The sequence below is a fragment of the Panthera pardus genome, unplaced genomic scaffold (genome assembly GCF_024362965.1).
Source record: "Panthera pardus isolate Hobbes unplaced genomic scaffold, ASM2436296v1 HiC_scaffold_19, whole genome shotgun sequence".
NCBI classification, from domain to species: Eukaryota; Metazoa; Chordata; class Mammalia; order Carnivora; family Felidae; genus Panthera; species Panthera pardus.
The window spans coordinates 25,029,121-25,056,496 of record NW_026526754.1 but is presented as its reverse complement, the minus strand read 5'-3'; the positions used below and the strand labels follow the sequence as shown (position 1 = coordinate 25,056,496).

General features: G+C 69.4%; 1 protein-coding gene across 1 annotated transcript in view; it reads left to right on the top strand.

Moving 5' to 3' along the window:
- PIEZO1 (piezo type mechanosensitive ion channel component 1) overlaps positions 1 to 27,376 on the top strand; it is a 54,067-nt gene that overhangs the window by 22,398 nt on the left and 4,293 nt on the right. The window contains 40 exon segments of the mRNA XM_053906752.1: positions 3,710 to 3,805; positions 8,337 to 8,459; positions 9,334 to 9,376; positions 9,509 to 9,647; positions 12,253 to 12,421; positions 12,533 to 12,746; positions 12,902 to 12,932; positions 12,934 to 13,074; positions 13,181 to 13,294; positions 13,378 to 13,471; positions 14,190 to 14,290; positions 14,567 to 14,827; positions 15,354 to 15,465; positions 15,601 to 15,779; positions 15,850 to 15,998; positions 16,087 to 16,269; positions 16,635 to 16,741; positions 16,843 to 17,003; positions 17,142 to 17,318; positions 17,587 to 17,712; positions 17,981 to 18,181; positions 18,627 to 18,831; positions 21,117 to 21,221; positions 21,785 to 21,938; positions 22,127 to 22,370; positions 22,469 to 22,565; positions 22,667 to 22,838; positions 23,258 to 23,347; positions 23,422 to 23,516; positions 23,801 to 23,872; positions 24,344 to 24,444; positions 24,941 to 25,037; positions 25,117 to 25,173; positions 25,260 to 25,432; positions 25,517 to 25,623; positions 25,781 to 25,972; positions 26,074 to 26,332; positions 26,404 to 26,592; positions 26,728 to 27,004; positions 27,248 to 27,344. Of these exon segments, the coding sequence (XP_053762727.1) occupies positions 3,710 to 3,805; positions 8,337 to 8,459; positions 9,334 to 9,376; positions 9,509 to 9,647; positions 12,253 to 12,421; positions 12,533 to 12,746; positions 12,902 to 12,932; positions 12,934 to 13,074; positions 13,181 to 13,294; positions 13,378 to 13,471; positions 14,190 to 14,290; positions 14,567 to 14,827; positions 15,354 to 15,465; positions 15,601 to 15,779; positions 15,850 to 15,998; positions 16,087 to 16,269; positions 16,635 to 16,741; positions 16,843 to 17,003; positions 17,142 to 17,318; positions 17,587 to 17,712; positions 17,981 to 18,181; positions 18,627 to 18,831; positions 21,117 to 21,221; positions 21,785 to 21,938; positions 22,127 to 22,370; positions 22,469 to 22,565; positions 22,667 to 22,838; positions 23,258 to 23,347; positions 23,422 to 23,516; positions 23,801 to 23,872; positions 24,344 to 24,444; positions 24,941 to 25,037; positions 25,117 to 25,173; positions 25,260 to 25,432; positions 25,517 to 25,623; positions 25,781 to 25,972; positions 26,074 to 26,332; positions 26,404 to 26,592; positions 26,728 to 27,004; positions 27,248 to 27,344 (5,704 nt within the window).

The following is a 27,376-nucleotide window of genomic DNA, read 5'->3' as shown; positions in this document are numbered from 1 at the left end:
GCCGGGCAGATCACGCGTGCTGAATTCGAGGGCCGCGGTGGGTCCCTCACGGGGCCGGGCCACCCGGCAGTGCCCTGCCGGCCGCGCCTCTGGCTCTCCATCTCGGATTTCCTGCTTCAGGCAGATAAGCTTCTCAGAGATTCTTTCCCTTCTGCTCGGCCTGGTGTGGGAGAGGCCGGGGCCGTTTCCCACACTCTCGGGCTCCGGCCCGCCTGGCCCTCAGGTTCTGGTTCCTGACATCCTTCGCTGAACTCAAATGTTTATTTTCTTATTTTGGTAAAAGACACAGAACATAGGGGCGCCTGGCTGGTTCAGTCGGTAGAACATGCAACTTTTTTTTTTTTTTTAATTTTTTTAAATGTTTATTTTTGAGAGAGAGAGAGACAGACAGCATGAGGGGGGGAGGGGCAGAGAAAAAGGGAGACACAGGATCTGAAGCAGGCTCCACGTGAATTCAGGTCCCATGTTGGGTGTAGAGATGACTTAAAAAAAATTAGGGGTCCCTGGGGGGCTCAGTTGGCTCAGGTCATGGTCTCTCGGTTCCTGGGTTCGAGCCCCATGTCAGGCTCTGCTGACAGCTGGGAGGCTGGAGCCTGTTTCGGATTCTGTGTGTCTCTCTCTCTGACCCCCCCTCTTGTGCTCTCGCTCACACTCTCTTTCTCTCTCAAAAATAAATATTAAAAAAAAAAAGACCCGGAACATGAAATTGATCATCTTAACTGTTTTGTTTTTTTTTTTTTAACGTTTATTTATTATTGAGAGTGAGAGAGAAACACAGAGTATGAGCAGGGGAAGGGCAGAGAGAGGGGGAGACACAGAATCGGAAGCAGGCTCCAGGCTCCGAGCGGTCAGCACAGAGCCCGGCGCGGGGCTCGAACTCACAGACCGCGAGATCGTGACCTGAGATGAAGTCAGTCGCTCAACCAACTGAGCCACCCGGGCGCCCCTAACCGTTTTTAAGTGTGTGGTGCAGTGGTTCAGGTGCAGTGTCCATACTGTGCAGCCGTCCCCACCACCCAGCCTCAGAACTTTCCATCTCCCCCAAGCTCCACATCCAGGAAGCACCACCGTCCCCTCCGTCATCCTGGCCTCAGCGTCCTGCTCCCCTAGAAACTGCTTCTGCCCCCGGGAGCCTCTACCCGCGGCCCCGTGCCCGGGGCCGGAGCGGGGGAGCCTCTGGGAGGTCACGGGGTGTGTGGTGGGGGAGGGGTCGAGGACAGGGGTGCAGGCGGCCGGGGCGTCGGGAGGATGGACGTGGCTTGGCTGGGACGAGGGAGCGCCACCCTCTCTGGGGAGCCGTGGCGGGTCGCCGTGGCTCAGAGAGACGACCTGGGGGCTGGGAAGTGCGGCCCTTGGGGCACAAAGAGGAACGTGAGGAGCCTTTGCCGTAAACGCATTTCCCTCCTGCCTCGTGGGCCGGGTCGGATGGATTTTTTTTAACGAAAATGTGTGCTTGCTGTACAACGTCGTATTTCTGGTCGAGCCGGTGCCACGGCCAGTGTGTGATGGAGGGGGCGGTGCCCAGGCTTGGGGCGGCTCCTGGTGTGGGAGGTGACCTGGAGCGCCCCCCCTGGGGTTCCTGGGGCCTCCGCGAGGCTGGGGTGATAGGAGGGGCTTAGTCAGCGGTGGGTGGGACGGACTCGAACCCCGGCCCTACACCTGGTCCTCCGTTCAGTGTGGCCCTCGGATGACCCTTCAGGCAGGACGTGTGAACCCCGTCGCACAGACGTGGGAATAGAGGCCTGGAGCTGCCCACGGCTGCACGGTCAAGGGTCTGCCCCCAGGCCGCGGCCCCTCCTGCCCTCCCCCGCAGCTTCTCTGCTTGCCCAAGGTCCCGGCCTGGGTGAGGGCCTTGGGCCCCCAGACAAGGCGAGGACAGGGGACAGGCAGAGGTGTGCACAGCCCCTGCTGGTGACCACAAGCCTGGGCGTGTCGGCAGGTTCCCCCGGGTCTCAGCGGCCTGTGTTCTCCGGGAGCTCCTCCTTCGTCGAGGCCTCCAGGGGTAGGAGGGGCTCCAGCTAAGGCCTGTCTGAACAGGAAGGGGGGCAGAACGGACCCCGGAGGAGACCTGTGACCCCCCCCCCCCCACCGAGGGAGGAGGGATCTCCGTCGCCACCTGGTGACCGAAGGCGCAGACCTGGCCATGCCCCCAGGGGGTCCCCCTGCTCGAGACTCAGGTCGGGTCAGTGGCCTCCTCCCCGAGGCACTGTTATTCTAGCCTATCCTTTTCCCAGAGCAGATGCCACCCTTGCGCCCCCCCCACCCCGCCCCCCCAGGAGGCGGTCTGTGCAGCCAGATGGGCAAGTTCGAGTCAGCTTGTTTGGGCTCTGGCTGTCCACACGGCTGCCACCCGGAGGTCCGAGTCCTTTTGGGGTCGCGGCTCACGCTTGGGGGCCGGGGGCGGGGGGCAGAGAGTAGGTCCCGGGACAGCTTGTAAACTCTGCCTCTGGCGGAAAGTAGAGCTCCGTCGGCTTAGCCACACGCATCTGAGCCGCGAGGCCGGGTTGCTCAGGAGGGGACGGGTTCGTGGTAGGCGCCGGTGCCCTCGGCGGGCTGCGCCGTCCTCCCGGGCCGCTTGCCGCCGGAGGTGGTGGAGGAACGGGCGGCAGGGACGGCTCCGCCCCGGGGGCCCCTCCAGTGGTGCCCACCTGCCCTGCCAGCCCGCTCTCGGGCACCCCAGGAAAGGCTGAGTGGGCCCCCGGTTCCCTGGCGACGACGCCCACATCACAGGCCTTGGTTCCCGGGGCCCGGCCCAGCTCCGGGTCCCCCGGCCCCCCGGCCGCCCTCGGTCAAGGTAGCGTCCAGCTGTGCGGGGGTGGAGGGCGTGGGGTCGAGGGCAAAGGCGGGGACAGGCCGTGGGCACACGCGCGGCTCTCAGAGGCGGAGACAGGAGCCAGGCCGCCGGCTGGGAGCCCCACGATCCCGCTCACGGAGAAGTGGGGCCGAGAGGCCGCGGGGTGGCCGACGTGTCCCCATGAGCACGCGAGTTAGGGCTCTGAGCGCTGCGGAGGTCAGTTGTGCTGTGTGCACCTGAAACTATAGAATTTTACAAAGGAAGGAAAGTCAGCCACGTTGTCACTGTCCGCCCGTGGGGGGAGGTCACCCCTCGGTGCCCCTGAGACACGGGCGGACAGGACGAGGCCCAAGCATCTGCACGAGAGGATCACAACATGGGACGTTGGTAAAACGAACTGGTTGTAGGAGGACAGTGTGACATTGTGTGTGCTGGTGACAGGTGACATGTGTGGGGACACGGCATGACAGGGGACATGTGCTCTGACGGGTGACACGTGTGTTTGGGGACACGCCGTGACAGCGGACATGTGCTCTGAGCGACAGGTGACGTGTGTGGTCTGGACACGGTGTGACAGCGTGAATCCTGAGCGATGGGTGACGTGCCACACGCTAAGTGAGGTTGCTCACACGTGGAAGGAGGCAGCCGGCCTCACAGGGTGACAAGCAGGCAGTGTCTGGGGGGCGTGCTCTGTGGGGGCCGTACCGAGGCCCGGGGTTAGAGCGATGCTTAACGGGGATGTCCAGTGGACTGGGGGGGACGATGTTGGGGGCTTGATGTCAGGGGGGATTATGTCCGGGTGATATTTAGGGGGTGAGGTCTGGGGTGATATTTGGGGGGCGACGTCTGGGGGTGTCCGGGGCACGGGCTGGGCGCCCTGCGTGGCTGAGCTGACCGCCCTCTCCTCCCCTGCAGCCTGCCTGTGCCGCTTCAACGCCCTGTCTCTGGTCTACCTGCTGTTTCTGCTGCTGTTGCCCTGGTTCCCGGGCCCCTCTCCGCACAGCGTCCCAGGTAAGGGCTTGCAAAGTGGCTCCTGGGGTGGGGGGGCTCGTCCACAGGACCAGCCGGGCCTCCAGGGGCCGGGGCGCCGCCGCGTGCTCCCCGGAGGCCCCGGGCAGTTCAACGGCCGGGGTAGAGGAAGGGTGGTCCCAAGCTCCGTTTTTCATTGTCGACCTTTGGCTAAGTTCAGAATCTTTTCTCTCGCCGTGTGTTCTGGGGTCTTGGACGGATCCCCCCTTGTCCCTGGGGCTTCCCGGGCACTGTGAGACGGGCCGTCTTCCTGCGGTCTCCCTCTCCTGTTCCCCACGCACCCCCCCCAGAAACACTGTGCCGGTTGAGGCTGTGGCCAACCCCTTATATCCAGCCGCCCCTGCCCCCACCCCCTGAAGTCAGGCTCCTGCCGTCTGCGCGAGCTCCGTGGGGTTCGGGTTATCGCCAGCCACCCTGTCGTGTGGGTAGCTGGGCACTCGAGGCCCCGTCTGGGGTCCTGAGCCCCTGGAGGGTGGGCACGTAGTCTCCTGTGTCCACCAGGCACACAGACGTGGGGAACCCAGCAGGGGCTGTGCCCACAGGAGGGTCTGGTCTGGAGGCGGGCTCACGGCGCGGAGCCATCCCAGAAGGCCGTCGCCCTGTCTCGGGAGCCCCGTGCGGGAGGGCAGGCGGGCCCGCTGGGAACAGGTGTGGGCCTGCAGCCAGGTGACACGGGGACAGATGGAGTCCAAACTCTCACCCTGGGCTCCTGCCGCCTCTGTCCGCCTGCATCAGCGTCCATACCTGTCCCAGCTGTTCAGGGAGGGCAGTGCTCAGGGACCTGCCCCACAGGCTGCTCCGCCTCCCGTGGGTGGGAAGGTCCCCTCGGAGCTGGAGGGGGGACGGGCCCCCGGGCTTGAGTGAGGGTCCCCGGGAGAAGCGGGCCGTCAGCAGCATGAGCGCCAGCGCCCGGCAGAGATGGGTGAAAAAGTAGCCCCGGCCGGGCCGAGGTCCGTGTTGGCCGTGACAGCTGAGGACCCGTGAAGGGAGGCAGGCCACAGGCGCCGCCTTCTGAGGCACGGGGTGTAGCTGCTGGCTGCTTCTGGGCCTCGGAGGCGTCTGAGCCTCTTGTGGCCGCTGGAGCACAGCCTCGTCCCTCGGGCGGGGGGTCGGGAGACCAGCACGGGCCTCGCGGGCCGGCATCGGTGTCACGGGCCCCGTTTCCTTCTGGAGGCTCCCGGGAGGACCCGTTTCCTCAACTTTCCCGGCTTCTAGAGGCATCCACGGCCCCTCCCTCCGTCGCCCGAGCCAGCAATGGCCCGTCGAGTGTCCCCTCGTCACGTTGACTCGGGCCCTCCCGCCCCCATCCACCGTTAGGACCCTGTGGTGACACTGGCCTTCCCTGGGGGTCCAAGGTCAGCCCCTGTTTTCAGGTCGGCTGCTTGGCAGCCTTGGTTCCCCTCTGCCCCGTAAGGAAGCGTGTTCATAGGGTCCGGGGATTGGGGTGTGGACATCGAGGGAGGGGGCAGGTGTCATTCTGCCCCCTACAGGCTGGCTGGTCACCCCTCCCTAGCCTGTGACATCTGGTCCAGCTCAGGCCGCAGGGTCTATACCTCCCACAGGTCCTCCCCCGCCCGGCGCCCCCTCTTCCTCCCATCCGTCCGTCCGTCCGTCAGGCCCACCATCCGTCCACCCGTGGAGCCAGTGCCTGTGTTCGCAGGCCCCCCGATGGGCAGTGGGGGGAGGGGTCCGCTGGGCAAGGGGTAGGGAGCGCTGCGGAGACTTTCCTGCCTGACCTCCGTCTGTCCATCTGTCCACCCTCAGCGGCCCTTCAGGAGCAGGGAGGCTGCCCGGATTTTCCGAGTGGGAGAGAGGAAAGCAGGGAGGCGCCCGAGCGCCTGGCATCGGGTTAGGGCTGGCTCGGAGGCTGGACATCTGGCGGAAGGTCTGACGCGCCTGGGCCCCGAGGGTGCTGACCCCTGCCCCCGTCCCCTGTCCCTGTGCCTGGGGGTCAGGGCCGGGCCATCTGCTTCACATTTAGGGACTTAACACCTGTCCCGCCTCAGGACAAAGCCCACCCCGGGGCTGGCCCCGCCCTGCGGTACTCCTGCCCTCTCCCTGGGGGTGGATGGCAGTGTGAGTCCCCAGGGACTCCTGTCACCCTCCTGCCGCCTCCTGTGAGGAGAACCTCCTTCCCAGGGCTCGGGGCTCAGGCTCGTGGGGTGCCCCCTGTCCTGTCCCCTTCCTACCCCCACCTCTCTGGAGCCTTCTGGGTGTGACGGCGGGCGCTCCTCCCCCAGCTTCTTAGCACTCTTCCTGGAATATCCCCAGGAGCCGCTCCAAGGGTCCCCCTCCCCCCAGCCCCGTGCACCCAGGGGCCGGGTCCCATCAGGAGATGGGGCATCTGCAAACAACTGGACCCAAGAGGGTGTGCGAGTGAGGCCTTTGGGGGTGGGTGGGTGGGTGAGGAAGGAAGGCCCAGAGGGCTGAAGGGCGGTGGTCGACAAGGTACCCTCCCTGCCGAAGGCAGGGACGCCCCACAGTGTGGGGGATGGAGCCGCCGCTATCAGGGCGGTTTTGGGGGCCGCAAGCCCGGGATTCCTGCTGCGGGTCAGATTCTTTGTACAGACCCCCTCTGGGAAGCCCCTCCCGCTGCCTCTGCCCCCCGGGTCCATAGCCCGCCAGCCCCACTTCCTGGAGAGCCCGACCCCCTGGTCCTTTAGGGTGGGTGGTTTCTGCGCGCCTCTCCCCTGCCGTGGACGTGGTGGGGGTCGTGCCCTGTGTGTGCAGGCCTCGAGTGGCCGGGCCAGTGGCGTTCGGGCCCCGGGACAGGAGCTGGCGGAACCTTCTGGGCCCCCCAGCGCCCCTTCCCCGCCCACTCCCAGCTCTCGGGGCCCAACCTCACAATCCTCAGGGGTTGCTCCTCTGCCCGCCCCGCCCCTGGCAGGTTCAGGAGCCCCTCGCCCGCCCCCCCCCCCACCCCGTGCCGTCCTCCCGCCGCCCGAGCCGAGCTCAGGTGGGCAGTGTAGGAGATTGTCCAGGTTGGTTGGTGGTGTTGGCCGGATGCGCCGGGCCTCCTGCCCCTCCTGCCCCTCCTGCCCCTCCTGCCCCTCCTGCCCCTCCTGCCCCTCCCTGCCCCTCCCTGCCCCTCCCTGCCCCTCCCTGCTTCTCCCTGCCTCTCCCTGCCTCTCCCACGACTGGCTTAGCCAGCCCCCACCTGGCAGGGAGCTACAGCCACACGGCCAGCGCCCTGGCCCCTTTGGCTTGGCGGTGGCCTGTGGTCTGGGACATGGCGTGCCCACCCGAGAAGTGAACTAGGTATGAGGAGGGGCAGATGACGAGGGGAGTGGTGACAGCTGGCGCTTTGCCAGAGGTCCAAGAGGGGCCAGACGGGACGACAGGCAGGGGCGGGGGCGCCCTCCCGCCCAGGGGTCTCGAGCCTTGGGCTCGCCCCTCAGACCCCCGGGTTCTTGCGTGTGCGAGGAGCCCAGCAGCCTGGCTCTTGAGGCTTCGGCTCCCGTAGCGCCCGAGGCCGGCCTGGGCATCCACGGGGGCTGCCAGGTGCTCCCCCACTGCCTCCTGGTGGGACCTCCTAGGTGTGCAGGGGAGGGGCTGCCCGGGCGAGCAGGGCCGAGGGGGGTTGGCCTGGAGGGAAGCTCAGCCTTCTCGGCCCCTCGCCCCCGCAGGCTCCTGGCAGGGGGGCACAGCGGTGGCTCCCCGCAGGCTCCCGCACAGCTGCCCACAGGTAGCCCGACCCCTCCTCCTGACGGGAGGCCCGTGGCCTCCCCCTGCTCTTGGCCCGGTGCTCTGAGCAGAGCCGGCCCGGCCAGGGCCGACGGCCAGACGTTCCGTTCATTTTCCATTTCTCCTTCCCAGTGCTCCGTGGCCCCACCCTGCCCTCCCCTTCGCTCACCCCTGCCCTACCGAGGGTCGGGGGCCGGGAGGGACCTAGAAACGAGTGTCAGCGAAGCCGTCCAAGTCCTGCCTGGGCCGCCCCCGGGAGCCCCTCGCCCCCTCTGAGTCTCAGCCAAGTGAGGTGGGGCGGTGCGTGGGCAAGGGCCGGCCCCGGCCTCCCCGGCGGGTGCGCTCACACGGCACTCCAGGGGTCTCACCCGCTGGGCCACCCCTGGGCGAGGGGACACGATTGAGCAGGGGCTCCGAGCGTGCCAGCCTTGGGCAGGAGAGAGGGACGCCTCTGTCCCCGAGCCAGGGGTCCGCTGGCGGCACAGTGAGGATCTGGGGCGAGCCGCGCGCAGCCCGAGTCCTGAGACGGGGCTCGAGCTCAGCGTGGGGCCCTCAGGGTCTCCGTTCCTTGCACGGAGGGTGAGCTGCTCACCGCTCAGAGCAGGGTGACCCCAGGGCTCCACGAGTCCTCCCCGGGCGCAGGGTCCGGCCCCGGTTGTGGGGCCACATCTCTCCAGGGGCAAGGCACACGGGGCGCTCGTGTGGGCCTGTCCCTGCCCGAGCTTGGGGTCTCCTGACCCGGCTCCCAGACTCCGGTGGGATGTGGGTCCCCCAGGATGGGCGGAAGAAGGCCCTGTGCTAGACTCGCCCCTGCCCTCTCTGCCCGCAGGTCACGCTGGTCGCCTCCTCCGAGCCCTGCTGCTTTTCAGCCTCCTCTTCCTGGCAGCCCACCTGGCCTTCCAGATATGCCTGCACACCGTGCCCCGCCTGGACCAGCTCCTGGGGCCAAGCTGTGAGTTTCCACTGGGACCTGGGAAGGGGGTGCCCGGGACAGCTAGCTGGGGGCCAGGGGAGAGGGAGGGGCTACCGCGGCCCCAGGAAAGGCCGGCCGCCCCGCCTCAGCAGGCTTTGCCTAATATGCGCCGGCCCCCGAGCCCGTCCACGATTTCTGTTCAGCCCACGTGGGCCGTGTTAAGAGCCAGTGACACTTGGCCTGGGGCTGGGCCGAGTGAGGCACGGTGCTAATTCTGGACCCCGAAATCTGGCCCTCGGGGCAGGCTTGGCCTTCTAGGCCCTTCTCTCTGTCAGCATCTTCCTCTGGCACCTGGAAACGTGGCCATGGGCACCAAGGGCCCTCAGTGCCCTGCCCACCCCCCCCCCCCCCACTGCCCCGGGCCCCTCATCCTGCGGGCAGTTTCCAGCCGGCACCCACCCTCCCGGCTCCGGAAAGGAGTGGCCTCAGCGCCCTGGACTCCAGACATGTGAACCGCGGGTGCCCAGTCCCCACAGCTGGCGTTGCCTGGCTTGGCTCCCCCGCCCTGCCCGGGCTCCTGATTTCGGGTGACGGTGTCCACACCGCCGTCCAGAAGGGGGTGTGGAGCGGAGTCCAGGGCCAGGTGGGCGTGCCGGTCCTGCTGCCTGGGAGACGGGCCTCCCACGCGGACCCCGACGTGGCCTCGGCTGGGGGTTTTGAGTGCCCAGCCTGGGCTCCTGGCCGCGAATCCCCACTCTGCAGACAGACCTCCGGGCCTTCGGCCCCCTGGCTTTGCCTGGCTGAGCCTCAGTTTCCCTGCTAGTAGAGGCAGCCCAGAGGCCAGGTGTTCGGTGATTCCTGGCAGGGCTGTGGGGCACCGCCTGACCCCGTCCCCCCGTGCCTCTCTCCGCAGGCAGCCCCTGGCAGATCCTGTCCCAGCACGTAGGGGTGACGAGGTAAGCCCTCTCCCTGCCTGGGGCCTCCAGTCCCTGGGGTCCCCCCTTCCCTTCCCGTCCCCACCCTCACCCCCCCGCTGCCTGGCACCTGCCCTCCTGACCGATCGGTGGGCACTTGCTGCCCCTTCGCAGGCTGGACCTGAAGGACATCCCCAATGCCGTCCGGCTGGTGGCCCCCGACCTGGGTGTCCTGGTGGTCTCAGCCGTGTGCCTCGGCCTCTGTGGGCGCCTGGCACGGGAAGCCCGGCGGAGCCAGCCGGCCCAGGAGCAGGTGAGGGCCGTCGGTGGGCCGGGTGCCCACGTGCTGGGGGCGGGGCCTTCTTGGTCCTTGCGGGCGTTTGAGGACTCTGCGACTGTTTCATTTTTAGACAAACGTGCACTTTTTAGTTGTAAGAGTCGGTTTGTGTCCATTACGGAGAGCTGAGGTCTCAGGGGTGAGAGAAGGCGTGTGTCCCATTCCTGGGGCGAGGGGCTACCCTGTGAGCCCCTCAGCCTGTGTGTTTGCCAGACCCGGTCCTAGGAGGGTTCCATCTCGGGGGAACTTGTGGGGACCCCACGCGTGTCTGTACCTTAAGAAACCGTTCCTGGAGGCCACGGGGCAGTGGGGAGTCGGCAGTGCAGGGGGCCGACCTCCTGGCCGTCAGGGGGCACCAAGGGTGGACGCCACTCCCGAGGGAGTGTCGATGGCCTCTAGGCACGGGGTGGGGGGTGGCGGAGGTCCTGATCTAGAGACTGTCCTTGGGGTGTCCTGCTCTGGGAGCTTTCCCTCAGCATCAGGCGTGAGGGTCAGGGCCCCTGATGTCCCCCACGGCTGAAGCCTGAGTGCCCTTCTGCCCCCCCACCAGGGCTGTGGTCTCGAGCCCCGCCTGGCCTCCCACACATGGCCTCAGCCTTGGAGCGGCAGGGCCCGGGCCCCGGGGCTCCGTGGGATCTGTGACTGTCCGGGACCCTGCCACAAGTGTCCCCTGCCAGGGAGGCCCCAGGGCCTGTAGGCTCCTCCCACCCACCTCTGCAGGTCAGGGGTGACCCAGGCTGCCCTGCCCCTACCCCACGGGGCCAGGCTAGGATCCCACTTTCAGAGGGTGTAACGGGAGCCTGGAGGTCAGGTCGCTTTTCCAGGCACTTGTGGCAGTCGAGCCAGGGTTGGGACCATCCTGCCGCCTGCCCTCGGGTCACCCTTTTCCTGGTGACCCCTCTCTACTCCCACAGGCACGTGGGCCCCAGTGAGCCGCGGGTGGGAGCCACTGTGTGGGCCCCAGGGAGCCGTGGATGCCTCTGCTTTCCTTGTTGGCGGAGTCAGGGCTTCCTGGAACGGCTCTGCCAGGAAGGGGCCAGACTCGATCCTGAAATCTGGGGTAGGACAGGAGGGGGCCAGCCACCCATGTTGCCTACACCCTCACAGCACAGCGCTGCCCTGGTCGCTCGGGGGGCTGGACTCCGGTCTGCCCGGCGACCGGGACAGGTCACCTTCCTGTGGGTGTCCTCGGTGGCAAATGAGAGAGCCTGTGCCATCTTGCTGGCCGGGGTGGCCGGTGTAGACAGACCTCAGAGCGAGGGGCTGGGGGTACCCTCCGCAGGCGTGTCTTAAAGCCCAGAGCCACCCACACATACGCGGGACAGCGTACGAGTGCAGCCGTGCATCCTGACACGATGTCACGTGCCTCTGCACGCACGCTCTGAGGGGGTGGCGCAGGGGGAGGGACAGAGAGAGGAAACTTGTGCTAAGCCTCCTGTGGCCGCCTGAGGGGACTGCCGAGTCGGGGCTGGAGCCAGGGCTGGCCGGCTGGACGCCCCGAGCACCTGCCTGTCCCCCCAGCGGCTGCCTCCGTCCCCCCCCTCGCAGACGCTGACTCCTCAGAGGCTGGCGGACACTTTCCCAGGGCCTCGGCCAGCTGTGCGCGGGTGGGAACTCAGGCCTGGCTGCTGTGCCTGCCCGCGAACGCCTCCTCCACCCCTCAGGGCCCCGCGCCCCCTGCTCTGAATTCTGGGGTCCCAGCCGTCCCGTGCCCCAGGTCCCCTGGCCTGCCCCCGCCCCTACTTCTGATCACTGCTCAGGGACTCCTCCCTATGGCCTCCCCACTCCCTTCCTGCCCTGTGAGGGCAGCACCTTTCTGGTCCCACCCCCATCTGGCAGATGGGAAACAGACTCAGAGAGGTTAGGTGACTTACCCAAGGCCGCACAGCCAGGAGGTACGAGCTGGGACACGGGCAGGTCACCTGGCTCCTGTGTACTTAGTCTGGACGCCGAGTGCCACCCCCTGGGAGAGGCCCGGGCGTGGCATCCAACGTGCAGGTGGGACATGGGGGGGGAGCGGGGCTGGGCGTCCAGAAAACGGCTCCGTTCTGGGAAACCTTTGAGTGGAACCGGGGATGGAGGCCCGGTCTCTGTGCGGCCTGGCGGGCCCGCCTGCCCCTGGCTCTCCAGGAGCCCCACAGGCAGCAGAAAGGGAGCGGGGTCAAACCGGGTGCCCCTCACGGTCTGCTCTGCGCCCCTGTTTCTCTACCCACGAGGAAAGTGCTGCTTCAGCCACAAGACCGTGAGGCACAGACGTGAGGGTGCTCTGTAAACTGTGAAGGGTGGTGACATGGTGTATTTTCCCTAAAAATCAGCACTCGGGCCTCTCAGGACCCAGGGGCTTTGAGGGCGTATGCCGGAATCTGCGGGGCCTGCCCTGCCCTGGGGGTCCCCCTGATCTAGAAAGGGAGGTAAAGAGGCACTTGCGGGGTTCCGGAATAACCCGGGGCCAGCCGTCACCACGGGCCGGGGCCGGGCCCCACCTCCAGGAGGGCCTGTGAACTCGAGGGAGGCCTCCTCCCCGCTTGTGTGGCCCGCGTGCCATGCACCTGACCTCTGCCCCTCCCCACGACCTCGGCAGGACGATGAGGACAGGGAAGCGGACGCCGGCTCCCCGGCGGGGCCTCGCGGAGCCCCCGTGCCGGCCCCCAAGCAGAGGTCTCGGCTGGCCACCCGGTTCCAGGTCACGGCCCACTGGCTGCTGGTGGCCGCCGGACGGACGCTGGCCATCCTGCTGCTGGCGCTGGCAGGTACCCGCTGGGCAAGGGGCAGGGGCCCCGGCACCAACCGGCACGCGGGGAGGGGTCTCGGCAGCCCGTCCGGCTCCCCACCGGCCGTCACGCCTCCGCCCCGTCCCGCAGGCATCGCCCAGCCCTCGGCCTTCTCCGGCGTCTATTTCCTGGTCTTCCTGGCCACCTGCACCTGGTGGGCCTGCCACTTTCCCATCGGCCCCCTGGGCTCCAGCACGCTCTGCGTCATAGTGGGCTGCTTCGGCGCCGGCCACCTCATCTGCGTCTACTGCTACCAGACGCCCTTCGCCCAGGCCGTGCTGCCCCCGGCCGGCATCTGGGCCAGGTGAGGCCTGCCTTTGCTGGCCCCCTCCCCTCCCCCTCCCCCCTCCCCCCCCTCCCCTCCTCCCCTGTCCCCTCCCCCCCCTCCCCTCCCTCCCCTCCCACGGCCTGGCCCTGGCTTCCTGCGGCCCAGCTCAGCGGCTCGCCTTCTCTGGGCAGGGTGTTCGGCCTCAAGGCCTTGGTGACCTACAGGCAACTGCTCCGGTCCCAACGTGCTGGTCCTCGATACCAGCCACGACTGGCCCGTGTACGTGAGCCCCGGCGTCCTGCTGCTCCTCTACTACACCGTGACCTCACTCCTCAAGCTGTGCACACACCAGCCCCTGGACCAGGTGGGTTTCCTGGGCCAGCGCCCCCCCCCCCCCCGGGGTCCCCCCCCCCCCCCGCTCCGGGCGGCTTGCTGGGGCCGGGGGCTGAGCTCCGTGCCGGTCCCCGCAGAGGAAGGAGGCGGCCGGGCGTGACGAGGAGCAGGAGGTGGAACTGACTCACGTGGATCAGTGGCCCCAGGGCCGGGCCAGCGCTGCGGCCACCAAGGAGGAGGGCGCCACCCAGGTAAGGAGCCCGCGCCCCAGCCGTGGTGCCGGAGCCTGCCCGCCCCCGGGCTCGGCTCACCGGGGCTCGGCTTGCCTCTGCAGCGCGTGCCGCCCACGACCACGGGGCCAGACTGGGAGACCGACAGCTGCACCGTGCACGACCTGACCGGCCACAGCCCCGTCCGGCAGCGCCCCTGTGAGTGCCACGCTGCCCGTGGCTGCCCGGGGACGCCACCTGCCGCAGGCACGCTGGTGCTGCCCCCTGGTGGCCGCCGGGTGGTGTTGCCCTGCTGACCTCTCCAGCAGTGCCGTCTGGGGCCAACCCTGCCCGGGGCCAGGATGTGGGGTCCGGCCGCTGCCTGAGACCTTGCCGGACCTCCTGGTGTCCCACCCCCTCCCCACTTGCCTCCCGGTTCCCAGAGGGCTGGACTGCGCCCCGTGGGCTGGCCCTGTGGTCCATGCGGTCAGCCGCCTCCTGGGTGGATGTGCCTTAGAGCTGCTGTGTCCACAGCGGCCCCGTGGGGAGGGCGGGGCGCTTTTCTCTTTCTCCTGAGGCTCGATTCCCATTTTGCGCGAAGCAGGAGGCGAACTCGCCAGCCTCCACAGCTGGCACCCCGGGGACTTGCCCCGTGCACAGAGCCGGACGGGAGTCGGGGCCATTTTGTCCGACCTGTCCTTTCACGGTCTTGGAAACCAAGATGTGGAGCGGGGTGAGGACTGCCCCAGGTCCCGCGACACGCCGGGGACAGTGTCAGTCGGGAGCCCGGTCCTTTGCCGGCGTTTTCTGCCCCCGCTGGCCACCGGCAGAATTATTGGGCAGAGTCTCCTGTGGGTGAGGGGCTCTGGCCCGTTGATGTTGGAACTGCCCCGGCTGGGGTCTGGCCCTCTGGTGACCTCTGACCCCCACCCCTCAGTGCACCCCAGGCTGTCGGAGCCTAGAGACGTGTCTCCGCTGCACGGTCTGGGCCATCTCATCATGGACCAGAGCTACGTGTGCGCCCTCATCGCCATGATGGTAAGGAGCGGCTGGCCTGGGCAGGCCCGTCCGGGGGGCCCTCGCTGCTGGTTCCGTCGTGATGTTCTGGGGGGCGGATGGCGGCCTGAGCTCCGCAGAACCTGGTGCCTCGTTGCCAGAAACGGAGCCGTGGCCTGCCGGGCCGAGAGCCACGCCGTGGGTGCGCGTGTGCGCGTGCACGCGGGTAGCGGGTGGGCGCGTATGGGAACGCGTGCCCTGTGCCGTGTGCATGCCCCCGGCCCACCGGCCCCCCGGCCCCCCGGCCCCGCCGTCCAGGTGTGGAGTATCACCTACCACAGCTGGCTGACCTTCGTGCTGCTGCTCTGGGCCTGCCTCATCTGGACGGTGCGCAGTCGTCACCAGCTGGCCATGCTCTGCTCCCCCTTCATCCTGCTCTACGGGCTGGCGCTGTGCGGGCTCCGCTACGTGTGGGCCATGGACCTGCGTCCCGAGCTGCCCACCACCCTGGGCCCCGTCAGCCTGCGTCAGCTGGGGCTGGAGCACACCCGCTACCCTTGCCTGGACCTTGGCGCCATGGTGAGTGCGTGCGGGGCCTGCGCTTCCCGCACGAGCACCCGTGACGGCGAGGAGTCCGCTGTCCGGCTGTCACCACGGGGTCCCCTCGGGCCGGTCCAGAGCGGTGACCGAACAAGTGTCGGGGGGACGAACGATGACCCTGTGTCGTCGGGGGCGCCGTTCCTGGGTCCCTGACGCGGGTTCCCCTAATGTCACACGTCCCCCCGGCGTCTGGCCCCGGGTGCCCCGTCTGCGTCCTGCACGCCAGAGCGTTGCCGGGTCCGGACGTCTGTGCCGGGTCGCATGTCGTCCCGGGAGCTGTGCGTGCGCGCACGTACGCGTGAGGTCACGCGGGCTTGAGTACGCGCGCCCGCGTCCACGCTCGTACGCGACAGGGTCCGACCGTGCCCCCGGGGAGGCGGGCACCGGCACCAAGGGGCTATCCCCTGGGCCCGGGTCTTTGCGGGCCGGCCCTTGGCTGTGGGAGGGGCACCGGGCCGCCGGGCCTTGGTGACACCCCCGCCCCGCCCCGCCCCGCCCCGCCCAGCTGCTGTACAACCTGACCTTCTGGCTCCTGCTGCGCCAGTTCGTGAAGGAGAAGCTGCTAAGGAGGGCCAAGAGTGCTGCCGGCCTGCTGGGGGTCGCCGTGGCCGACCCAGGTGAGGGGCCGGCCGGGGGTCGCCGCGGGGGTCGCCGCGGCCCGCCGAGGTGAGGGGCGGGGGGCGGTCGGGGAGCGGTGCCCCCCGCCCGGCCCCGAAGCCATGCCCCGGCTGCCCCCCCGGCCCGGCCCGCAGAGCCCACGCGGACACGGACGCTGCTCCGGAGCCTGGGCGAGCTGGTCACGGGCCTGTACGCCAAGTACTGGATCTACGTGTGCGCCGGCATGTTCATCGTGGTCAGCTTTGCCGGCCGCCTCGTCGTCTACAAGATCGTGTACATGCTCCTCTTCCTGCTGTGCCTCACGCTCTTCCAGGTAGTGGGCGGGCAGGGGCGGGGGCGGCGGGGGGCGCCCAGGCCGGGCCTCACCGCACGCCGCCCGGCAGGTGTACTACAGCCTGTGGAGGAAGCTGCTCAAGGCGTTCTGGTGGCTCGTGGTGGCCTACACCATGCTGGTGCTCAGCGCCGTCTACACCTTCCAGTTCCAGGACTTCCCCACGTACTGGCGCAACCTGACCGGCCTCACGGACGAGCAGTGAGTCGGCGGGCGGGCGGGCGGGCGGGGGGCGCGTCCCGGCGTGGGGCCCTCCCGGGCCCCGTCTGACCGCCGCCCCTCGCGCCAGGCTGGCGGACCTGGGTCTGGAGCAGTTCAGCGTGTCCGAGCTCTTCTCCAGCATCCTGGTCCCCGGCTTCTTCCTGCTGGCCTGCATCCTGCAGCTGCATTATTTCCACCAGCCCTTCATGCGGCTCACCGACCTGGGGCGCGCGCCCCCGCCCGGCGCCCACCCCCCGCGCTGGGCTCGAAGGTGCGCCCGCCCTCCACGGCCGGCCCCTCTCCCTCCGCTGCCCCTGGGCGTGCGGACTCGGGTGCAGGCTCCCGGGGGCCCGGGGTCTGCAGCGTGTATCGCCCTCCCCTCCCCCCACCCCGCCCCACACCCGCCCAGGGAAGGGCCTCATCCCCCGGGAAGGGACGGAGGCTGCTGGGTTCGGACGGGAGGGCCCGGAGCAGGGCGACGGCCTCAGCAGCCCCCTCGGACACGGCGGGCCCGCGGTGCTGGGTGTTCCTCCGGCCTTCGGGTCACGGGGGCAGCACATCGGCCGGGCCCCAGGGGAGGCCTCCGTCAGCCCCCGGGGTCTGGGGCGAGGAGTGACGCCTTGGGGCCCACCCTAGGCAGGACACGGTCAGCGGGACCCCGCTGCTGCAGGAGGAGGAGGAGGTGGCCAGGGAGGAGGGACCGAGCGGGGCCGGCCCCCAGCAGGCCGTGCAGGGCCCCGAAGGTGAGTCAGACCGGCAGGCGTGGGGTCCCTTCACCCAGACCCCTGCGAGCGCCAGGCCCGGGGACCCTGGTCCCCGAGCCCTCACGGCCCCCCTCCCACAGCCGCCGCCAGCAAGTGGGGCCTGGTGGCCGAGCGGCTGCTGGACCTGGCTGACCGCTTCTCCGAGGTCCTCACCCGCGTGCAGGCGTTGGCGTGGCGCCTGCTGGAGCTGCACGTCCTCAAGCTGGTGGCCCTGTACACCGTGTGGGTGGCCCTGAAGGAGGTAAGGGAGGGGCGGGGCGCCTCCTTTTTCTGCAGCGGGCTCCCCTAGAGGCCGGGACCCTCGGGTGGCAGGTCGCAGGGCCCCTGGGGAGGTGCCGCCCTGCCCCAGCCCCCCACCCCCCGCCCCCCTGCCTTCCAGGTGTCGGTGATGAACCTGCTTCTGGTCGTGCTGTGGGCCTTCGCCCTGCCCTACCCCCGCTTCCGGCCCATGGCCTCCTGCCTGTCCACCGTGTGGACCTGTATCATCATCGTGTGCAAGATGCTGTATCAGCTGAAGGTCGTCAGCCCGCACGAATACTCCAGCAACTGTACCGAGGTGTGCGGGCGGCCGGGCCGCGCGGGGGAGCCCGCCAGGCCTCCTCTCTGTGCCCCTCCCCTCGCCCCTGCCCGTGGCCTCCTCGTCCCCAGACGCCCCGTCCCCGTCCCCACCGAGGTTGGCCAGAGCTGAAGGCCACACGCGTCCTGGGAGGGTGTGGTCTGGCCCCGTCCAGAGTTGTGGCTGGGGCGGGGGTGGGGGCGGGGGTGTCCCTGGGGTGGGTGTCAGCTCCCAGGTGGGAACAGGTGCTGATTCTCCCCTCCCCCAGCCCCTCCCCAACAGCACCAACCTGCAGAAAACAGAGATCAAGCAGTCCCTGCTGTACCGGGGACCCGTCGACCCTGCCAACTGGTTTGGGGTCCGGAAGGGCTTCCCGAACCTGGGCTACATCCAGGTGAGTGCGGGGCCGGGGGGGCGGGGGGGGGGGGGCGGCCTGCCCGTGTCCCCCTCCCCAGGCGAGTGCGGGGGCGGGGGGGGGGCCTGCCCGTGTCCCCCTCCCCAGGTGGGGGCGGGGGGGGGGGGCGGCCTGCCCGTGTCCCCCTCCCCAGGTGAGTGCGGGGGGGGGGCGGGGGGTGGGCGGCCTGCCCGTGTCCCCCTCCCCAGGTGAGTGCGGGGCCAGGGGGCGGGGGGGGGGGGCGGCCTGACCGTGTCCCCCTCCCCAGAACCACCTGCTGGTCCTGCTGCTGCTGGTGTTCGAGGTCATTGTGTACCGGCGCCAGGAGCACCACCGTCGGCAGCACCAGCCGGCCCCGCTGCCTGCCCAGGCCGTCTGTGCCGACGGCACCCGCCAGCGGCTGGACCAGGATCTTCTCAGCTGCTTCAAGTACTTTGTCAACTTCTTTTTCTACAAATTTGGGCTGGAGGTGAGGCCCAGCGTCAGCCCTCACCCCTTACCTAGGCAGGGTTGAGGGTCCGCGTCCCTCTCCGCGTGGCCTCTGCAACTTGCTGGCCCTTGGGGGCCACCCGGGGGGGGGGGCACAGAACACACACCTCTGAGGGCCGGACCCCCGGGCTCAGTCGGCGTGTCCTTGGAGCGTAAGCTCGGGGGCTGGACCCTGACTGGAGACTGGGTCAGAGTCTCCACTGAGCCTTGGAACCTCCAGAGATGTGGTTCCCGCCTGCCCGCCCCCCCCCCCCGCCCCCACACGGCAGACACGTGTCCAGCTCTCCCTGCCTCCACGACAGCAGTGTGGGCTGTGGTGAACTTGGGCCGCTGCCCCCACTGTGCTCTGAGCCTTCCCGGCTGGAGGTGGGACCCAGGAGGTCCCCCCAGCAGCTCACTGTGCACCCCGTCCCCGCCGCCCCCAGATCTGCTTCCTGATGGCCGTGAACGTGATTGGGCAGCGCATGAATTTCATGGTCATCCTGCACGGCTGCTGGCTGGTGGCCATTCTTACCCGCCGGCACCGCGGAGCCATCGCCCGCCTCTGGCCCAACTACTGTCTGTTCCTGGCATTGTTCTTCCTGTACCAGTACCTGCTGTGCCTGGGCATCCCCCCGGCCCTGTGCCTCGGTGAGCCGGCGGACGTGGGCAAGCTGCGAGGGTGCTTCCCCCACCCCCCGCCCAGGGCCTCCCCTGCCCCCTTCCTCGGACCCTGACGGCTGCAGCATCCCTGGGGGGGAGGGTGGGGCGCTGGCCACCCTCTCGACGCTTTGCATCCATTCCCTTTTTTCCCCCAACATTCTATTTTGAGAAATTTGGAACGATCAGAAAAGGTGGAGGTAGAGAGTAGGGAGCAGCCAGACCCCGCGACCCGGGGCAGGGGCCACGCTCCACAGTCCCTTCTGCACAAGCCTGGCTTTGGCCTCATCCTCCGGGGGTGGCCCTGGTGGCTTTTGGGTCCGATACAGGACCCCACGTCTGCCCTCGGCTGCGCTCTGCTCTCGTGCCCTCTGGTCTGGGCGAGGTTTCGGGAGGGGGCCGGTGGGCGCGAAGCCGCGTTTGTCGGGTGGTTCCTGCTTTGGCGGGTGTGGCCGTGTCCTGTCCTGGGAGTGCACTTGTCCACGTGGCCCTTCCGTGTCTGCGGCCCAGGTGGTGTCGCGTCCGCCCGCTCCGGAGTGCGCCGCGGGCGGGACCCGTAGGACCGCTGTTGTCCCTTGATCCTGGCGCGCTGGTCACGTGGCTTTCTCTCACGTGTTCCTCGATCGACCGCGGGCCCCGGGACGTCTTCCACCGCCACGGCGGCTCCCGGTTGGCCCCCGGAGCCCCTGAAGCCGCTCTGAGGCTTGAGCCGTGGTTGTGTGGGTGGTGACGGTGGGGAGGCCGTGGGCCAAATCCTTGCCCTGCGCGGCCACCACCGACCTGACCGCTCCCGACTGTGGCTTTTCCAGAATGTCTTGGAAACCAACCACAGGGCGCGTTACCAAATGCGTTCCAGGTTCTCCCGTCCTCGTCCCCGCCTTGTCTCCTGTTTTGTGTGCTGGCTTCTGACTTTGGACGCGGACTTGCAAAAGTAGCTCCCTGACGTGAGCCTGGCGCAACCCGGTGCGGGAGCTCAGGCGTGCGCGCTGGTGCGGCTCTCGCCGCGGCCCCGTGCGTGCGCCCGTGTGTCGGTGCCGGGCAGCTCCCCGCGTCTTCGCCTTTCAGCACCTTGGGACTTTTGAGGGGCGCTGGGCTGTGACCCTGGGGGTAGTCTGCTGTCCTCGTGAGACCGGGTGACAGGGCCCTCTGGCGGCTGGGACGTGTGCGTCTCTGTGCCTCACACGGGGCCAGTGTCTCCTGTCCGGTGCCGTTCTGTCACTCGGGTGCAGGGCTGGCTGCGGGGTGTCTCCCCCGAGACTCGGCACACGGCCTGTTTCTCCTGGACCTTTCCGGCTAACTGCAGCCTCCGCGGCGGGTCCCGCTGCGGGAATTTCTCTCGGTTTCCTAGCGGTGGCTTTCTGTGTCTCAGAGTTATGGGTGGGCATCTTCCGTAAAGATCTCCGTCCCGCTGATTTGTTCAGTTGCGAATTTATATCCTTATGGGCTCTGGATGCTGCTGTTTTCGGTTCCACTGGAGGCCTGGCGTCCTCTTCTCACTGGTCCATGTGGGCACCGCATTGGCCCTGGGAGTCCCCGCCCCCAGCGTCCTCTCCCTGTTCCCCCCCCATCCTCTCCCCACCCCAGCCTGTCCCCACCCCACAGAGTGCTCTCCCGGCCCCCCCCCAGACTTCTCCACCCTGCGCCCCGAGTCTGCGGTCCTGCGGGCCCTTTGCAGTCCCGATGTCCGTCCCAGTGCTGAACTAGGACCGCACCCCATGTCGCCGGGGGCTGGCTTGTTTCGCTTGGCGAACGCGCCGGGTGTGGTGCTTCCTGTTCCTCTCTGCCCGCTGAGGACTGGCCGTGCCCTGCACGAGCCCATCTCCCCTCCGGCCCCTGGAAGGCAGCCGGTTTCTCACGTGGGGCTCTCTGGAGTAGCGGGGCCAGGAGCGTCGGGGTGCAGGGCTGTGTCTGGGCGTAGTTCTCACTTCGCGGAATTGACCGCACGGTGTGGTTCCCGTGTTCGTTCCCGCCGGTGATGCACGCGGGACCGTGGTCGTCGCTGAGCTTGTGTGGGCCGTTCTGATAGGTGTGTCTGGGAGCCTCGCTCTGGGCCCTCTGGGTCCACCGCCCCTGCAGGCCCGTTACTCCCGGGCTGGGGTTCACTCCTTCCCCTGGGCCCGGGCCCGTCTGTGCCTGAGAAACGCATAGGTAGGAACACGCTGGAATCTCGCTCCCGAGACTCCAAGAGACCGCGTGAACGCGTGGGCGGGTGCGGGGATGAGGCCTGTGGGCGGGGACAGGACACCGGGGTCCTGATGTGCCCCCTGCGCCCACAGACTACCCGTGGCGGTGGAGCCAGGCCATCCCCATGAACTCCGCGCTCATCAAGTGGCTGTACCTGCCCGACTTCTTCAGAAGCCCCAACTCCACCAACCTCATCAGTGAGTGCCTGCGGCCGGGCCCCAGGGGGCGGGGAGGTTTTGCCGGGGGGACAGGCGGCGCTCAGGCGTAGGCCCACCTCTGCCAGCGCGGGACACGGTGTCCGGGCCTCACCGGCGGCCAGTCCCGCGGCTCCCCAGAGGGACCTGTCCCCACAGGGGCGCCCACTTCCCCGGGCCCGACTCTGTGCACACGCAGCCACGCAGACCTGCCTCTGCTCGCCGTGTGCGTGCAGGCGTGGGCGCGGGGGTGCAGGCAGGTGGGACACAGGTGGACGGAGGGATAGACGCGGGCGTGCCTCCTGACGCCTACGTGGTGTGTGGCTGGGTGCACGTCGGCCACGCTTCCTGACGCGCGTGCGGCACCGCAGAGGCACAGCTACACGCGGGCCTGTCTCCCGCTGCCCACGCTCGGGTGTGGCCCTCGGCCCGGTGCGGCCCCCGCAGGGGCACACTGGCGCTCCTCTGCGGCCTCGAGTGCGGGACCGGTGCCGGGCGGGCCGCGCCCCGCACGGCTGGCGGCCCCCCGAGGCACGGCGCAGCGGCCGACTCCCGTGTGCCCGCAGGTGACTTCCTCCTGCTGCTGTGCGCCTCCCAGCAGTGGCAGGTGTTCGTAGCCGAGCGCACGGAAGAGTGGCAGCACGTGGCCGGCACCAACACCGACCGCCTGGAGGTGCCGCAGGGCGAGCCCGACCCCGTGCCCAACTTCATTTACTGCAGGTGCGTCCTGGGCACGGCCGGCCCGCGGCCCGCTTGGGGCCGGGGCCGCACGGGCACTGGCGGCGGGATCCCCTCCGCCGGGCCCCGACCTGGCAGCGGGGGGGGCGCGCTTCACCGGCTCCCCTGGGCCGAGGCTGCCGGGAGGAGGTGGGGCCGCCCGGGCCCCGCAGTGACGCCCCGTCTGGCAGGTCCTACCTCGACATGCTGAAGGTGGCCGTCTTCCGCTACCTCTTCTGGCTGGTGCTGGTGGTGGTGTTCGTCACGGGAGCCACCCGCATCAGTATCTTCGGGCTGGGCTACCTGCTGGCCTGCTTCTACCTGCTGCTCTTTGGCACCAGCCTGTTGCAGAAGCACATGCGTGCCCGCCTCCTGCTGTGGGACTGCCTCATTCTGTACAACGTCACCGTCATCATCTCCAAGAACATGCTTTCGGTGCGCCCGGCTGGCCTGGCCCCGCCCCCCGCCCCTCCCCCCCCCCCCCCCCCCCCCCCGGGGGCCCAGGCTGACCCTGACCCCCCTTCCTGCCCCAGCTCCTGTCCTGCGTTTTCGTGGAGCAAATGCAGAGCAGCTTCTGCTGGGTCATCCAGCTCTTCAGCCTCGTGTGCACCGTCAAAGGCTACTATGACCGTGAGTGACCTGGGGGGGGGCGGGGGGGGGCGCTGTGGGCGGGGCTCGGAGACGCGCACCGCTTCCGGGGTTCCGCCCCCTGACCCTGCCGCGCTCCGCAGCCAAGGAGATGCTGAGCCGGGACCGGGACTGCCTGCTGCCCGTGGAGGAGGCCGGCGTGCTCTGGGACAGCGTGTGCTTCCTGTTCCTGCTGCTCCAGCGCCGCGTGTTCCTCAGCCGCTACTTCCTGCACGTCAGTGCTGAGCTCCAGGCCACTGCCTTGCAGGCCTCCAGGTCAGGCCCCGCCTCGGGCCCCCCGGCTTGCGCGGCACCGCCCCGCCAAGTTAACGTGTCACTCGAGCGACTTCCGAGGGCCTGACCCACCCCAGCCCTGCCCCTGGCCGGCAGTTCGGCCCGTTTTTGCCCCCACGCTGGCCCGAGGGCGCACGGCCGCCGGGCGGCCTCCCTGCCTGGGCTGTCGAGCCGGGCATCTCCTGTCCCCCACGGACGCCTCTTTGGTGGCTTGTTTCCCGCCCCCCGCCCCCCGCTGAGAGTCAGGAGGCAGCAGGAGGGGGCCCTCTCCCTCATCCCAGCTCACGACAAGGGGACAAGGGGGGCTGTGGAGCTGGAGGGACCTGGGTGGAGGCTGGGCCCAGGCCACAGGTCGGGGAGCCGTGCCCCTGGGGTGCCAGGGTGACGCCGCCTCCCCGCAGGGGCTTCGCGCTGTACAACGCGGCCAACCTCAAGAGCATCGAGCTCCATCGCAAGGCGGAGGAGAAGTCCCTGGCCCAGCTGAAGAGACAGTAGGTGCCGTCTGGGTGGGGGGCCCCGGGCTCTCCCGCCCAGCTCGGTGCTCAGAGCCGTCCCCGCCCCCCAGGATGGAGCGCATCCGCGCCAAACAGGAGAAGCACAGGCAGAGCCGGGCCGGCCGCAGCCGCCCCCAGGAGCCCCAGGGCCCCCCCCAGGAGCCGGGTGAGTGTGAGGGGCTCGCAGGGCCCCGGGGTCCTGGCATCCGTGCTGCTGGCACCCACTCCTGTCTGGTCTGTGCCGCGTGCGCCCGTCTGTCCTGTGCCACGTGCTCACCGTGCCCCTGTGGGCCGCGGGCCAGCCTGCCACCGTCCGCCTGCACCTGTGGACTGTCCTCTCTCCCCACGGCACCGCGAGGCCCCCTCTGTCGGGGGGCGCTGCCCACGCCCTCCCCGCGCCTCGCCCCACGCCTCGCCCCGCCGGCTCACGCTCGCCTCGCCCCTCCACAGGGCCTGGCAGTCCACGGGGCTCGTCCCCGCCACGGAGGCAGTGGTGGCGGCCCTGGCTGGACCATGCCACAGGTACTACCTCCTTGGGCCCACTGTGCCCGGGCCCCTCCTCTCTCAGCTGCTGTGCGCCCACCTGTGGCCGTGCACCCCGGCCTTTCCCCGTGTGCCCTGTCAGCCGGCCCTCTGGCCCCACCCTGCCACACAGTAGTAACGGGCTGGGCCTCGGTTCAGCCGGGTCCCCACGCAGGCTTTGTGCTCCCATGTCGCTCAGAGTCTCACGAGTCTGAGTGTTCGTGCTGACGCCCGCCCTCGTGTTCTTCCTGTCCCGTCTGCGTCCCGTCACTGCTCTGGCCTGGCCCCAGCCTCCAGCTCCCGTGGCTGTCCCCCGGGATGGTGGGAGGCCAAGGGAACCCATGCTGGGTGCCACGGCCCGGCGCATTCCTGGACCCTTCTGAAACTAAAGAGGACTTGAGTCTTGGGGCGGGGGGTGTGGAGCGCGAGCCCCTGTCGGGGAGGACAGTTCTCAGCCCCACCTGCCTGCAGTTATCCACTCGGGGGACTACTTCCTGTTCGAGTCTGACAGTGAGGAGGAGGAGGAGACCCCACCCGAGGACCCCAGGCCTTCGGCACAGAGCGCTTTCCAGGTGAGGTGGGAGGGTCGCCTGCCTGCCTGCCTTCCCCTGTCCGTGGGACGCGGGGGGAGGAGAGACCCTCTCTAGCCAGCCTGCCCAGATCCGTTCAGACCTCCAGAGCCCACAGGTCACAGGCACACGCAGGCCGTGGGGCGCACAGGTCACAGGCGGCGGCTCCGTGGGCCTCCGTCCACGGTCTCCTGACGTCGCCGCTGAGCGTCCAGGACTTGAGAAGGGTTGTGCGTGTTTGCTGGAAAACGGTGGGGTCCCTCGCCTACCCCTGGGTCCTCAGTTTGCAGGAAGTGGCCCTGGCACCGAATGCCAGCCACGTGCCCTGCCCCCACGGCACAGCCCCACGGGACCCGCTTCCCACCCACCCTGAAGCAGGGAGCTAGCCGAAGGCCCCCAGCCCGGCCTGGTCCCAAGCTCCCCGGGAGCTCCGAGGTGGGCTGAGCGGGACCCGACGTCCCGGGAGGCGGGGTGCTGACCCCGAGGGCCCGGCCCACAGCTGGCGTACCAGGCATGGGTGACCAACGCGCAGACGGTGCTGAGGAGGCAGCGGGAGGAGCAGGCGAGGCAGGAGCAGGCAGGGCAGCCGCCCGCGGGTGAGCCTGGGGCGTGTGGGGCGGGCGCCGGGGGCCACGGGGCCGCAAGGCGCTGACCAGCACACACCCCTGTGCCCAGGAGGCGGCCCGGGCGCGGAGGCGGAGCCGGCGGAGGGCCCAGACCAAGAGGCGGCTGGTGCGTGCGTGCGCCCGGAGACCGGGGGGCGGGGGGCCTCCCACCGGCAGCCTCTGCAGCGCCCCTCTCCCCTGCCCCCGCCGCAGGCCACAGCCACGTGATGCAGCGGGTGCTGAGCGCCGTGCGGTTTCTGTGGCTGCTGGGGCAGGCGCTGGTGGACGGGCTGACGGACTGGCTGCACACCTTCACGCGGCACCACCGCGCCATGAGTGACGTGCTGCGCGCCGAGCGCTACCTGTACACGCAGGCGCTGCTCAGGGTGAGCGCGCGCGCCCATACCCCCGAGCCCCGGGCCGGCCCCTCGCGGGGGAACTGCCGCCCTGAGCCTCTCGCTGCCCCGCAGGGCCAAGAGGTACACCGGGGCCTGCTGGACCAGCTGTATGCCAGGGGCGCGGAGGCCGCACCCCCAGGCTCCGCGGGGGCCCGAGACGCACCCGGCGCGGCGGCAAGGTGGGTGTGGGCTGGCGGGGCTCGGGAGGCGGCCGGGACCGGGCAGAGCCGCCCCGCTGTGGGCGCACGGACCAGGAGGCGTGCGGCCTGCCGGCCCCAGAGCCCGGGCAGAGCAGAGGGCGGGCTGCCTCTCTGTGACCGCCCTCGCCTCCCGTAGTGGGCCGGGGGCCCAGGAGCCACTGAGCGCCGCCACGGAGGCCACCGGCGGCCCCCTGAGCACGGGGTGCAACGCCCGCAGCAGCGGCGAGGACGCGCCCGCCGAGCCCGGGGCTTCCCTGCACGGCTCCCGGGAGCTTCCCGCCGGTGCTTCCACCCGGACCCGCACCGCCAGCGAGCTGCTCCTCAACAGGTTGGTGCCCAGGGCGGCCGCTGGGGGGGGGGCTGGGGGGGCGGCGGGCGTGGGGGGCAGCGGGCCTTGGTGCGAGCGGGCCTGGGCACGGCTCCCCGCAGGCACCTGCACATCCAGGAGCTGGAGGAGGCCCAGCAGTTCGAAGCGAGGCAGGGCCGGGCGCTGCGGCTGCTGCAGGCCGCCTACCAGTGCGTGGCCGCCCACTCGGAGCTGGTCTGCTATTTCGTCATCATCCTCAACCACATGGTCACCGCCTCGGCCACCTCCCTGGTGCTGCCCGTGCTCGTCTTCCTGTGGGCCATGCTGTCCATCCCGAGGCCCAGCAAGCGCTTCTGGATGACGGCCATCGTCTTCACCGAGGTGGGCCGCGGCCCGGGGGGGCGGGGGAGAGGGAGTTCTGGCCGTGCCATGCTGAGCCTCCTCCCCTGCAGGTGACCGTGGTCACCAAGTACCTGTTCCAGTTTGGCTTCTTCCCCTGGAACACCCACGCGGTGCTCCGGCGCTACGAGAACAAGCCGTACTTCCCGCCACGGATCCTGGGCCTGGAGAAGACCGACGGCTACGTCAAGTACGACCTGGTACAGCTCATGGCCCTGTTCTTCCACCGCTCCCAGCTGCTGGTGCGTCGCCAGGGACGGCAGGCGGGCACCTCCCGGCACACACCCCACCTGCCGGGAGGTAGGCCTGGATGTTGCGGGTCCCGGGGTACGGCCACGCCAGCCTCCTCACCTCTCTCCGCCCCCACCCCCCTGCAGTGCTACGGCCTCTGGGACCATGAAGGGGACCAACTCTCCAAGGACCACGACCGCGGCACTGGGAAGAAGGGGGTTGAGGAGGAGCCGACGTCACCAGGACCCCAGGGAGAACCAGGGGTGGCTGGGGCCCTCACCCAGTACCACATGCAGGCGGAAGCAGGGGATGGGCCCCCAGAGCCTCCCGTGGAGCCCAAGCCCCGAGACGCAAAGCCGATCAGCCTGCGTTTCAGGAAGAGGAGAAGGGAGAGCACAGAGCCTGTGGAGCCCGCAGCCGTTGGTACGACGGCCCTGTCCCTCCACGGCCACTGTGGCCCAGCGGGTTCCCACCTGGAGCCGCGGCCCCGTGACGCGGCCCCGGCTGGCCCACTGCCAGCGACCTGGGGACGCCTCTGTTCATCCCAGCCTGCTGGTCCATAAAGTGGGGTGATCCAGCCCCCTGGGGGGTGGTCTCGGGGTGGTCGGGAGTCGGAGCCGGGCCCGGCGTCCCCGGGGCTCCCGTCAGCAGCGGCTGCTCCCACAGAAGGCGTGGCGGTGGCCCCGGGGAGCGAGAGGTGGAGTCGCCCCCGGGAAAGGGCGAGAGCCCTGGGGCTCCGACTGCAGAGCTGTTGCCTGACCCTGTGAGTGACCGTGGCCGCCCCCGGGCCAGGGC